This window comes from Stegodyphus dumicola, chromosome 8, assembly GCF_044657685.1.
Source record: "Stegodyphus dumicola isolate Sdum_Otavi_A_Nest chromosome 8, ASM4465768v1".
In the NCBI taxonomy this organism is placed as follows: domain Eukaryota; kingdom Metazoa; phylum Arthropoda; class Arachnida; order Araneae; family Eresidae; genus Stegodyphus; species Stegodyphus dumicola.
In genome coordinates, this window is record NC_140775.1 from 91,423,296 (window position 1) to 91,438,168 (window position 14,873).

A 14,873-nucleotide genomic window follows, 5' to 3' on the forward strand; every position below is an offset into this window, starting at 1 on the left:
CGCATTTCGCTTTTTAACGAAAAATCTGTATCGAAACTCCCATGCAAGCTTTTGAAATGCCTTTCAACGCTTCCTTTTTTTTTTTTTTTTTGGAAGTGCCAAACTTGCACGACATATATAGCACATATATTTTGCACTCACCATTGTAAAAAAAAAAAAAAAAAAAAAAAAAAAAAAAAAAATCTGTTTTTCCCATTTTGTATGAAATTTATATGTTTTTCTTTTCTTAACGCTTGTTTCCGACATTGTACTCTTCTTTTAAAATTTGACAGATTACTACTTTTACTACAAAAACACAAGTAACACAAAAGTGTCAAATTGGATGTCTGAAGAACTTAAGCTACTGTTAGACCATGGAGCGTGGACGTATTCAATGCAGCGAGCAGCGAACATACGTGAACCGATGAATCTGTACCCGGCGTATGTACTTAAGCGTCATAGGAGAGCTTCCAATGAGGGTACATGTGCCGTCTACCCACTCAATTATTTGCTCAAGTAAACACAGTCGCATCTGTTGTGAAAATCCGATTCTCCGGTCTAGCTGACGTCGGTGTTCCATAAATATGTTTCTTTTAGTATGCGTATAGAGACATTAGGATTTTTTGGAAGCAGGAAAAATGAAACATGAGCTTATATACTCCCCTTTTAAGGGGCGACTGGGGTTTTTAGGGGACCCAATTGTCAAATCCTGGGTGTGGAAAATCATCATCTACCACCGTTTTATTTCGGGCGCCACTATAGAGACATTAGGATTTTTTGGAAGCAGGAAAGATGAAAAATGATTAGCGCCTTCGCCGGGAATCGAACCACAAATCTCTGGAATATGCGGTCAGCGTGCAACCACCACACCACAAAGGCATACTAGGAAGGCGGACGAAATACCTTATATACGCATTTTAGGTCTTAGTAAGGGCAAAGGGCGGTCAACCCAAACTGTCTTAGTGGTTCACCTGTCGATCGCGATCGGTTTAAAGTCCATCCCTGTTCGAAATAATTGAAAAATAAGAAGAAGAAACAGATTTTAATTATAAGCTTATAATAAAGTTGTAGCAATAATAATAGTTTTTTAATTCTTCTCTAATGTGATAATCAAGGCTGCATATAATAAAACCTGAATGTCTGAAAATGGAAAAGAAGCTTTTCGGTAGTGATAAAATATGTGACCTACCACTTTTAGTTAGTTGTATTACCATGAGTGATGAACGGTCTGCTTATAAGAGACTCGGCCAATCAGAATACAGTCATCGAATCGTAAACCATCAAAATAAATTTGCCAGTTCTGCATAAGTACTAATAATCAGACAAATGAATTGTGTTGGGAGATTCTGAAGCTAACGATTCCACACAACACGAGTACTAAATCGCAAATGCTTCCACGTTATCTCGCAGAAGCATGGTGGAAATCTGTTAGTAAAAGTAATTACTATTGTTTGTTCTTATGCATTTGCCAGAACGATTCACAAAAATAGTCCTATTAAAAACCACTCTTGCTTTTATTTTTAAAACTGAAAGGAATTTAAATTTAATCTAATTATAAAATTAGTAAGTTATTAAGATTAAGTTCATTCATAGAATCGTTTTCATTTACATATGCTTAATTAATTGCCTTTATTTTCATATCTAAAACTATATTTTAGTGGCGCCATCTAAGAAATAAACAGGTTTGTTTTTTTAACTTAGTAGTCTGACATAGCTTAGAACACAGACAAGGAAAAAAAATAATACATTAAAATAAAACATAATATATTTAGAATTTTTTAGAGAAATCTTCTGATTCCTTAATGCAGTCTTAACTAATGATCTTTTAATGTTTTAATTCCAAAGTTGAATTTTCATATATTTGGTCCTCTTCTCTACTCTGTCTGTCAACAAATTGCTTTAAATTGTACACACTGCCTTCTAGTATTTTTCGATTTGCAGTTAAAAAGAGAAGGTACTAAATTATAAATCTAAAAACATAGTTTGCTTAAATCACATTTTTTTTTACAATTTACCTTCAGTTATTTTTAAATATGATTTTTTTTAGAATTATTTATATTTAAATTAATCTGAAATGAAACAAAGTTTAAAAATAATAGGCTAATATACAATAGATATCTATGTGCAGGAGCAACTTAATAAATGTTGCTAATCACTGATTTTTAAACTCTAATTAAATGTTTTAAAGTTTCATAGGATAACTTTAGTATAATTTATTTTAATTACATATAACTGTATTCTTTTGTATTATACACATTTGTTTTTGGTAAAATTACGATCGAGAACAAATATTTTATTTAAAAAATGCAACTTACAAAAATTGCACTTGAAAAATAATACAGCCTGATAAATTACATTTAACAAATATCAATTGTTAAGTAGTAAAATTAATAAGGGAAAATTTCGATAAGTTCATAGATACTAGAAAATGAAAACAGATCAATACTGTTTCTAAAAAATGCGCACAGGGTAGACAAGTACATGCATATAATTATATTTATGGATTTAACAATTAATTTATAGATTTAAAAAATATTTAATTTACCGATAATGTTGTTGCTTAAATTGTATAGATTTCTGAAAGCTGGGTGAATAGTAAATGGTCTGTAATAATAAGTCAATGAGGAATGTTGAAAAGCTATAAACGTAAAAACCTTTTTTCATGTATCTATATTAATTCAGCCATTTTTTTCATTTAGGTCACACTTGTAGATATCTCTCAACTTAAAAAGTATACAGACGCATTTAACTACCAATAACATTTAATTCACTAAAACACAAACAAAAAAAAAATTCCACATAGTGTATTGCATAATTATTAAATTTTCAATGATCGATCCTAGTGAAAACCATTCTTTTACCTCTCATACAGTATTTCAGATTTTGAGGTGTCTAAAATATCAAATACATACTTCAAAAAGGAACGCATATTATTCAAAATGTAATTTACTAAATTAGAGCTAATCTGTTTTAAGCTAAAAATAATTTTATGCTTTTAATAGTCTTCAGTAAATAACTTAAGTTGGCATATTTCGTAAATTTTGTATAAATGAATTTTTCTAATAAAAGGATACAAATAGTTACCTTTCAACTGGAAGTTTACTCATTACATAATTAACCAAAATTCTAACATTATGATACAGGTCAAGCATTTTGAGTGATTCCATTTTTCTTTGATGTTGCTTTGAATTTAACATCGCAGTTACAAGATGCATAATTATAGGCTTTATGACTTCACAAACCTATACAGACATTGCAATTAGAACAATATTCCACATGGGAAGTATATAAAATATAGGGAAAGAAATGACTTTAATTATATTAATAGAATAGAAATTAATTTCATCAATAATTACACATAATATTTTCAAATCACTAACTTTGGAAATGATGTAGTATGCGATCTACCACTTTTAATTATAATTTATTTTTTAGATGGCTCCACTAAAATTGGTTGTTGTTTTAATCATTTCTTTTTCTTGCCATTTTATCACGTGTTCGAATATGAAAACTATCAATTATTTATTTTTGTTAAAAGCCGTTATTATTGAATTATGAAACTATTTAAATTAAAATTTAATTGAAATAAAACTACAATGAGTTATTATATTAATTAACATAATCCCTTTTCGTTTCTGCATTCTTAAACATTTGCATTTATTTTCATATTTAAAAAATACCATTTTAGCGGTGTTATCTTAAAAAATAACTAATTAATAATAGTAGATCACATATTACATCATTACTCTAACTTTATTAAACTAAGAAACAAGGTATTGTTATAATTTAAAGCATAATCAAAGTTCTTTGCAGCATAAACTGGCAGAAACGCTCAGAACCGAAAATTTACCACATCATGTTATTGCTCAATTCACTAAGGCAGCGTTTCTCACATATTTTAGCCTCACAACTCCATGCATATAGTTGTGACATATCACAAACTAGATGCATATAATTACTCTGAAGAAAGAAGATAAAGGAAAGAGATAATGCGAAAAAATAATTTAACAAATCAAGCTAATAAAATTTTTAAAAAATTGACATTAAAAAGTCATAAATTAATTCATAATTACAAGCGAATTTACATCATTGCATAGTAAGAAAAAGAGTATTTCAAAACTTTTTGCTATCCACGCATCTTATTTGTAGTAACGCACAAGCAGTAGATAAGCATAATGCATTTTAAGCATAATACAGCGCAAGGAGAATGTATTTCCCCTTTTAAACCTTTGAAAAAAATGAATAAAAAAAGCAATTATCCCAAACAAATAGAAACTAATAACACGTTAACTTACCTGTTATTTAAAAATAAAGTTAGTGAATTACTTAAAAAAAGACATTTTTCATCAATAATAAGTGTGTGCATTGGGTGATTAAAGTGCAACCAAATAAGTATCGTATGCATACCATAACGTGAAATCTTGCTGGTTTACCGAGATAAAAAATGCTCAGTTTTAACAACTTAAATATACTTCCGGGTATTAAATATACGTATTTAATAGTGATATTATACTGCTTATGCTAATTTTTTAAACCACTAATTCATGCTACTTTCAAATAAATTGACTCAAAACCATATATATCTTTCTTAACAAACTGCAATATGAAAATTTTAGATTACAGTGTGACTTCTCGAAGAATTGAACGTGAAAGTTTCAAAAAAGTATTTTAGAAATATAAAAATGGTAAGGTTAAAAAGAAACTGCAAATTGTTCTTTGTATACACTTTTCAGTTTAATAACAGAAATTATTTTAAGCAAAGCAATTACAGTAGGCTTATTCATTTAAGAATTAGTCACACAGAAAATTAAAAATATAGAACAGAAAATCTTATATTTAAAAAGAACTCTTCAAAATGGCAAAATCAAATGGTAAATAAAAAGTTATGATATTATTTCGTCGTACATTAAGACTATAGGGAGACTTGTGCATTTATTTAATAATAAAAAGGTTTAATTTTCAAGACATAGTTCGTGCATTTATTTCACTGAACTACTTCAACACAAGTTTCAGAACAAACATTTACATCAAGTGACAATACTTTTTATTTGCCAGGACAGAAAATCTGTGAACTGAAAACAATAAACATATTTAAGATGTTTATTGTTATTTTATGATGCTATGGCATAAAACTACACAACAGCTCTGTAGCATCATTAGAAGTTTCTCGGAGAAACTTCCTTTGACGTGTTTAAGAAATTTCGTAAGGCTCATATGGAGCTGATACTTGAGTTATAGGGTCTATAGCTGCATATCTTCACACATATTTTATATACACAAAATGCATTACGCCCAGAGCTCTACTACTTGAGTGGTTGCAGAATTAATAGAAAAGACGACTGCATAAGTTTGCAAATAATATTAGTATTATGACTTTTAAGAATCTCCTTGCATATTTCTGCTTATCGTAGTCACAACTAATTCACAGCAAACTTTTATTATAACTAAATAGTTGTTTCTGTTACCGAGTTACTATAATTTGCTAATAGAAAAACAAAAGAAATGTCCACCATCAAAATGAATCGGTAAAATGTGCTGTGCTATTCATGTTTGTTGTTCCTATAACTATTTTAAATGCAGACTAGTCAATGAATGGCAGGCAAAGTCTTTAAATTTGATTTTATGCTAACTATTATTTGCTCTAGATCTTTGTACAAGACAAAAAATTATTTTGTGCAGCTTTCTTTAATTGCCATTTCATCGCATATTTTTGTAAAACTAGTAGTAACTTTATTGAAGAAGATGGATTTTAGCACTGAAGGCTTGGGACGTTAATTCTGAGGCGAGTATTTTTTCTCGTGCATAATTCTTTTACAGGACTGTAATGCTGGATTATGCATATCTTGTTTTAAGATTTAACATAATATAGAAAAACTTTTAAATTTTACAATCGTAATTATTCATGAACCAGTATGCGATTTTGTGTGAATAAATAATCATCTTATACTAATACAAATCATTTACACCATATTTTGTAGCTTTGTAACGTAAATGTATGCACTAAAACATTCCTACTAAGCTTATGGGTATGAAGAAAGCCACAAATAAGGTAAGTAAAAGAGAAAATGTGTGAGTTTTAATAATTTTACATCATTTAAAAAATTAAATTTCACAAAAAATATGCTGCGCTGCTAATTATATCAACAGGTTCAGATTTTCGTGAATTACTAAAAAACTTGACCAATTAGTGATAACTTCAAGTATACAAAGAGAATGAGTATAACCACCGGGTTGCTCTTGAACTTCTCTAAACAAATAAACTTTTACCTTAAATATTAATCAAACGAAACTATCAAAACATTTTCCTTCTTATTATTATTAAAACTTTCTTTTCCTGCGCAAAAACTCAATAAATTCTGGACTTATAATTTTAACCCTTTCCTGACAATCGCAGCTTATGGTACAAATAATTAACAGCAGGCCTATCATTTTAACTCAGGATAACCTTTTGTCTATGTCACTTTAAAGGATGCAAATCAGTAGTGGGAAAGGGGCTTTAATTTCAGGAGTTTCCTTTATATTTCAGTCTCTTCGTCCCATCAATTGAAAAATAAAGATCAATTTTTCTCAGCACATGGGGGAGCGCCTTTTGGCATGTTGGTAAGATAACCATCTTCCACAGCGGTGAGCGTTTGTTCGCATTCCAGAAAAGGCATAGATGGTGCAAGTATATATAGTCTAATAAGGTATGAGGACAAAGCACGACATGAAGCTACGCAGCAGCTCTATAGTATCATTGGTAATTGAGCTATTGCTGAATCTAGTTAATAAGTTTAGAGAAACGACACCTTTTAGAGGTTCCAGGTGAGCTCCGTTCTAGCGCACACTTAATTCTCAAGCACCACTCGACGGACAGTCTGAAGTCAGTAAAGTACCGCCTCCGAGTGCCAGAATTTAGCCACACCTGTCATTTTCATTGAAACATGAATTTTATATACATTGATTACGTACTGCTGCTTTCTTTTGTAAATTACGTGCTTTACCTTAAATTTTGTATATTTGTTAGATTGCAATTTTTGTGAAGCTTACATTGTTTTTAACATCTGAACTTATTTCACAGTTCAATTCAAGCTGATACTACATATCTAATGTTCTATAAATGGTAATATAAGGAAAAACATATGTAATAATGCTAAAACAAAATGTATATAATAAAAACACATAATAAAATTACTCTAAAACGTAAACGTTTTTCCATTTGCTTTTTAAAATCTTATTTCTGCACAATATCTGAAGTGCTGTTATGTTCAATAATGTTATTTTGGCACTCATAATGTCTGAAGTCCCATTATGTTTATTTTTGAACTAGTTCATTCCGTTTTCTGCATTACTGATATGATGTGTACTGGTACATGTTTTCAATACTATAGTTGATAATTTGCAAATTAATTAATCACATATTTACTAGTACTTGCTTTGTTGTAGTGTCAGTTTCTTAAGTAACTTGCCATAGACGTACCCATGTTCTGAAGTTACTGAATTACTTTGCATGATCTGCTTTTTTTGGGTACTTTGCTTTTATAATATAGTTTTTGAATGCTTGTGTATTTGTTGATGAGTGTCTAATGCGCTGATCCTTCGTCAGATTGCAACAGAATACGTAATGATCAGGGTCGTCTCATTCTAAACACATGCACATCTCTACGTTAGAAATTTGTTGGCGTAAAAATATGTGAGGAAGACCTGTTAGATAGTAGCTGATATACGAATTATTGGAATTTGTTATCTTGTTTGCTTTTGGAAATATTTCATGAAGATGTCTGCCTTATTTTGAGAGTAATTCTACTCTTTTCCCCATATTTTACTTCTCAGTTCTATTTTAAGGCATATTTTGCACATGGGATCTTGATAATTTCATTTGTTAGATCTTTAGAGAGAAAGACTATGCTGTTTCATTTCCTACTATGTCACTGTGTGTCCATACGATTTTGAATTTTATTTGTGGATTAGCGCTGCTTAGATTCAGAAGGTTTTGTAATGTAGGGTGTTTGCTGCGATTATTTTGAAGTGCTTCTAAAGCTAACTGGCTATCTGACTTTATTAAAATTGCTTCAAACTGTTCGTGTATTTTAATGTTTCTTTATGTCTATAATTTCAGTTTGAAAAATATTATTGTTTTGTTACAGTTTTTCTTGCTATGTTTCTGACCCCTTGTTGTTGTGAACCACCTGTATATATCATTGCATAGGTATTATTTGCTTCTCATTATAGTTCACTGAAATAATGAGGATCTAATGCAGAGTATCTTCTATATGACAGTTCAGGGATTTCGTACTTATCTGGAGATATTGTGTCATTATACAGGTTTCGGAACTGGAAACTGGAAACCTGTATGTGAACAGGTTTCGGAGCTGGAAAATAGTGAATTTTACTACTTCTTTTAGAACTTGAATATAGAAAAGCTCCTGGAAGTATACATAAAGCTTGGTTAGAAGTTATTCTGTAGGCTTTTCTGACTTGCAAAAGAAAAGACCTTTGACTAGTAAAGAAGAATTCTCTTTTTCGTTTTGTTTTTCAATTGGTGCCCCATAGTTACAATATTGGTGATTACTATTCTACATAGAATTCTTCTAATATGAGGTTTCAGTCACCAACTTTCGCTTTGCTTCTGAAATTTAACGCTTTTTTGGAAGTTTTTAGTTCTAGTAGATTCGTTGCCATTTCGAAATTATTGTCTAAGGTAAGACCTAGAAATTAAATATTTTTTATTATTTTTATTTTGTCCTTTTAGGCTGAATTTAGGTTGTCTATTAATCTTTTATCTTGGTCTGTGGAAGATTACTGCTTAAACTTTTCCTGAAAAATAATTACTTTTTGTTTTTGGCATCTTTTATGTAAAATGTCAAGTATTTCATTAACCTTTTTCTGTAAAATTTCTCTAAAATGTCCACTCATTACCAGAGATTATCATTAGTATAAATATAAATTTTTTAATGTGGAGAGAAGGTGCATTTGAGAATTTATGTGTCATCGCTCAAATGTTTGTACTGAAACACAGCTCTTAAGGCAGCCTCTTGCCTTTCTACTGAAGCATTATTTTAAATTATGATCCTTTTTCTTTCTTAGAAATACTCTTTGATAAACCATAGACATTTTTTGGGCAGCCAGCTTCTGCTATTGCATTCATAACTGCTGGACACCTTAGGGAGCCAAACTCGCATTTCATACTTATGATTATGCTGCGTTTATTTTCTGCTTTATTGGTACTGACTTTTTTAATTATGGCATATATTATGTTAATAGTGCTAACGTCTTTGAGGCATCAGAGCACTTAAAATGCTCTCGAGTCGAAAGTCTTCTTGAGAGACTCAAGTTATTGCATTTGTGGAAGATGAAGGAGAGAAGGCCCTTGGTTCTCTGTCCCTGGAGTTCTTGATGAAAGTTAAGATGGAGCTGTACAATTGCAAGGGTTTCGCTCAATAGACGACATGACAATTGTTATGTTAGGAGCTACCAAGTCGAAGAATTAAGGAAAAATGTGCAGTGATTTCACGATTCGAAAGTGAACTAGAACTCTGGCATAGTTTTTGGAGAAAGATGAATGTTAAAATCAATAGCAAGAAGCAGCTAACATTGGAAGACTTGGAAAAAAGCAATGATTCGTTTTTCACAAATAAACTAACTGAGTGCTCGTTAGAACCTTGTACCGAGTAAAAACTTCATTTACACAATAACAGGTGATTCACATCAGCATGAAAGAGTAAACTGTGGTGAGTCCCTCAGTTCCTTACCTGAAGCCCAAGCGACAAATAGTGCTGTGCAAAACTATATACTAACATTGCAGGCATAAAATATTTTGCAGGGTGCCATCTGGAAGCAGTACTATGTATTACCATATGTCACCATGAGTGTGAAGTAGCTGCTTCAAAATTATTTTAGTGATCATATCATCTTGTTTCATTTTCCTTTAAAATAGTCCTTGATCTCTTCTGTTCAACTTCAATGGCTTACACACTTTGGGGCTATGTTAAGTCTAGAGTCTCCTTGAATAATTCGTTTGCCGGTTGTTTAAAGAAAAACACTGCAATAGCAGTACTGAGTATTCAAATGTATGTACATTGTGCCACTGCTGTCTCTGTCACTGAACATATGCACTGCTTCCTTGATAAAATATATGAACATTACGAACATTTTTAAGTTTTGTTCGTAATAAACAGTTTCCTCTTGCTCTTATAATTGTTTCTTGTTTCACTTTCTGCTCGTTATCTTTATTACATTTATCGTATCTACCCTCTCATTTGAAAATCAGTAGCTTAGTTGTTTTTTATTCTATACAAAACATTACTAGTACTTAGTAGTTTTTTATTCTATTCATACCCTTATTTTACCCCATTACTATGCATATCACGCCTTATACTGTATTTTACCATATATATTCTCATACCATTATGAAGTTCCAGTGATTGTACTGGAAATTTTTATACTACAGCTGCATCCACTGTAACCATGAGAAGTATTCTATTCCGTTCTCATAGATCATAAAAGCATAAACAGATTCCTTACCTCTAAGTTAATAATCAAATTATATTATAATTTAGTTAACTTCCATGAGATATAGTTCAAAAATATTAAAACTACTATTCTAAAATATTTATTCGCATTAAGTATTATTCCAAATCATTTATTCTAAGAAAATTAGACTATTTAGCACGTTTTTAATTAGAACATTTGTTTAGAAAAACTTATACATACCACATAATCTAGTTCATCAAAAATGATCTTTGAGTAACTCAGTGACCATGCCCTGTAATATTAAGAAAATAATCAGCTGAAACAAATACTCATGGATACGGAGTATATATGTATACTCAAACTGTACATGTATGTATTTAAACATTCACTTGCATAAAAGAAAAATAATTAATTGATCACTTTATGTATAACATATAAAATATGACTTATGTTTGTTGATAATTAGATTTGTAATAAAAAGCATGTGTTTTATGCCCAAAAAAGAACTGTTCACTTCCACGCCTATCGAATTAATTTCCACCTTTTCGTTGCCCTGCGTTGGCAACACACTTCTGAGATTTGTCGTTCGTAGAATTCGGTCGCTCAAAGCGTAGCTGGCCTGTAACAGTTGTAATTATTATTTTATAGCTTATCTGTACTGTTGAATTATTACTAATTGTTTACGTACAATGTTTTATTATTAAATGTATTCAGTTTGGTTTAAATAGACCGAGAGTGACTGAATTTATTAAGTATATTTAAAGTCGAAACTGCGTCATCCATTTCGGCGCCATTCTAACACAGGAACGTAAACAAGAACAAAAATTGTCCTTTATAAATAATACATAAAAATGTATGCATCTGTTAATTTACAACAAAACACGTGTTTTCAGCTTAAAAATCAGAAAAGTAACCAAGCTGCACTTGAACTCACAACCTCTTACGCATTGTTAACAGTGCACAGTGACCATGTTAACCATTGGGTACACATTTATTTGAAACGTCTTTGCACTTGGAGCATATTTAATTTTGTGGAAAAGTAAAAACAGTAGATTTTATCAATAATTAATTTATTTCGTATTATTCATTGTATATACTTCTACATAATATTGAAATAACTTAAGCAGTTAGTATTACAAAATACTTTTAAACAAATAAACTCTGGTTATAATAAATAGCAAATTATCAATAATTTTAAAGCGTGTGGTACTTTTCAAAACCAGACTAGCAAATGCAGTGATACTTTGCATTCTTTGCATTGCTAGATAGTATCCTTCCTAATTTGGTGTTGACGTATCAGAACGCCATGTGCTTCGTTGCCCAAACAAATGCAACAAATGATCTGATGACGTATCAGAACGTCATGCGCGTCTTCGCCCAAACAAATGTATGACGTACTGATACGTCAAATGTAGCCAGAGTTAATAATACACACGAAGAAAGCAGAAAAGTCAGTAACTATAGAAAAACGGAAATAGGGCCAACTGTAAATAAAAAAAAAATTCGACTTTTCTTGATTCTCAGAGCTTTCAAAACATAAGAATACAGCAATGCAAAAAAATGAGGTAAAAAAAGAATCATTCTGTAGTTTACAATAACGAATCACTTGTGTTAAAAGAGAAAAAAATCCTATCATTTATAAAGAAATCATTTGGAAATTATGATCTAAAATAAATGCCATATGATAAATTAAATTTGTTAAAATGATAAAAAATACATAAAAAGATTTCCCTGCATATGTAATTAGTAAATAAAATACTGATACAGGAGCTGGCATTGCTCTTTCGACATATGATTACCGTATGCAATATTGTTGCAAATGTTGGTCACTGTTGTTGTCAATTAAGTTGGCAGCAGTTTTGTTGCCTACGACACTCAGAGTCATTCTTGCTAACACATGTGCCAGCAACATGTTCCTGATGATGTGTCAGCAATGTGTTTTCTTGTGTAAATGGACTGATGCAGGCAACGCTGACATTGAGAGAAACTCATTCAGAAACATAATGCCCCCTAGCGTACATAGGACTTCAGTGATTTTCAATGGCACATCTTTGGAAAACTGTTGGTTACAATGAATGAACAATGTTATGTGATAATTAAAAAGAACTGAAATTTTAAATAAGATTATTCTCTAGATTAAATATTTAGCAATTTGTTTTTTAAAGGTACAGTATGGATGAAAGAAAAATTGCACGAGAGAATATAAATTGATGATATTTCATCAACTTTGATGAGATGCGCAGATAACACAAAATGCACTGATATACCAAATAAAGTACATTTTTTTTTCTTTCAAATTTCTCAAAAATACTGAGCCAAAATTAAAAAATATGTGGTTAAATAGTAATAATTAAATAATGCTGTGCCAGATATGTAATCAAACTTATACATGCAGGTGAATGATATAAGAGAAGAACAGCCATGTTGCCCAATGAAGATCAATATTTAGCACTTTCATCCAGGCACCAGACCAGAGGATTGTAGTAATCATTTTATGAGTTCTTTGCTACTAGAACCTAACATTCAAGAATTATTGCTTCCCATGGGTTTCATGAGAGAAGGCTTTTTGCCAGAATAACTGTTATTTGCAGCCTACTCCCTCTCTCACATGATACAGCTTACTTCACATGATCCAGAGAATGTCAACCTTAGATCAAATTTCGGTGGACTCAAGCTGTCTCCAGTGTGAGACTGGATCTAACCTAGAGCAGTGGTCTGAAACCCAAATTGCGTGCAGATTGAATGAACGATTTGAAAACAGCTAACAGTCCAAAATCGACATTTTTTTATCAAGAAAATAAATAACTATTTTAACTAGATTTTAAATATTTATCAAAACATGTATAAAAATAATAAAATAAAGGGAAAAAATTCAGATTTATATTTATTTTCCATTTAAAACTTAATGTTTGGTACCTGCAAAATATTTTTGATTACACATTTTAATTCAAACATACTAACATCTAAATATTAATATTTCAGACTGAAATTTAATTTAAACAATTATAATCAGTTTAATTAATCATTAAATAACTTCAATTTAAACTAAACACAAGCAATTTATGAAAACTTTCCAAGTGGGACGAAACTTAATATATAATGGCAACTGGTCTCTTTTTCTTATTTATAAAATATTTTCCTGATACATAAATTAAAATGCACATGCTGATATATAAATAATTATAAACTTCATTACATTTTACTACAGTTAATGCTGATACTTAATGGAGTCTCGATCCTGATAATTGGAACCTTGGAGAAAAATTACTACTGAAAACTATCTTCATCACGGATTGTAGATGTTCATCGATCAGTTAGATTCTGTTCTTATTAGATTTCAGTTTTGAAAAACAGCTGTTCATATATAACTGTATCCTAAACAAAGCGATTATTCTTATACTAGCGCTAAGATTCTTAATTGAGCGTACGTTTTTGACAAGTACGAATAAAAGTCAATGAGATGTGTATGCTCAGACCTTTGAAGAAGATTTATATTACATTTTTTAAAATTAATTAACTCAATTTATAGATTTTTTGGTGCTGTATTCACGTTTATTTTTAGTTGTATTGAAATTAATATAAGCTCGGATTTCAAATAAATAAAATCTTGAAATCTGCAACAAATATATAATTGAAATAATGTATTTTTAGGCTATATAAAATTGCTTCAGGGATCGCCAGTTTGAGGCCATTCATATAGAATTTTTTTATGCAATTTCATCTGAAGAGAGTTTGAGACCTGATACAATCCTTCTAACAAATGCTAGTAAAAGTGGATGGGACAACATATTTTCACCATTTGTCGTATAGTTATAGTTCCCTGCACAAACTGCGCATTTCCGCCCCAATTTTTAAGGCAGAACCCGTTAGAACATGGTCCGATGTTCTCCCACCAACCTCTTAAGAGGACTTTCAGCTCGACGGGAATTTTGAGAGCCCCCATGCCGCATCATCATCATAGATGTTCAAACAGTCCCACTGTGGGAAAATGCATTCCTCTGAAATTTCTCCATGTTGATTCTTTGATTATCTTCGATCTCCAGATGTTCTCATTAATTATTAGGAAATTAACTCAATCAGCCGCGGTCTTTCCTGCCTTCGCATTTGGGTTTAAAAAGTAATACTTTTTTAAAAACACAGTTATTCCGCATTCAGATCATGTTAGCCATCCAATTCATTCTGTTAATTTTTATTTATTTCGAGATATCAGGGGGTAATTTATATATTGTAAAGCTAAAAATTGTAGCTCCTCATCCAAATTAATTTTCATTTATACTAACAACATCAAAAATTGCAGTGTGGCTTTCCTCCAGCTTTATCATTATGCAAGTCTTAGTAGCGTATGTCAAAACAAGTCTGACAAGCATTTTGTAAATCAAAAGCTTCGTTTTCCTTGATAGAATCTAGATCTGAAAGACCTTCTTTACTCATAAAAAGTCTTA

General features: G+C 30.8%; 1 protein-coding gene across 1 annotated transcript in view; it reads right to left on the bottom strand.

Moving 5' to 3' along the window:
• Window positions 1–14,873, bottom strand: part of LOC118191630 (uncharacterized) — a 139,051-nt gene that overhangs the window by 62,539 nt on the left and 61,639 nt on the right. The window contains exons 16-17 of the mRNA XM_085823004.1: window positions 10,672–10,723; window positions 3,064–3,221 (exon numbers count right to left, since the gene is read on the bottom strand). Coding sequence (XP_085679130.1) covers window positions 3,064–3,221; window positions 10,672–10,723 — 210 coding nt within the window. The remainder of the gene's footprint in view (window positions 1–3,063; window positions 3,222–10,671; window positions 10,724–14,873) is intronic.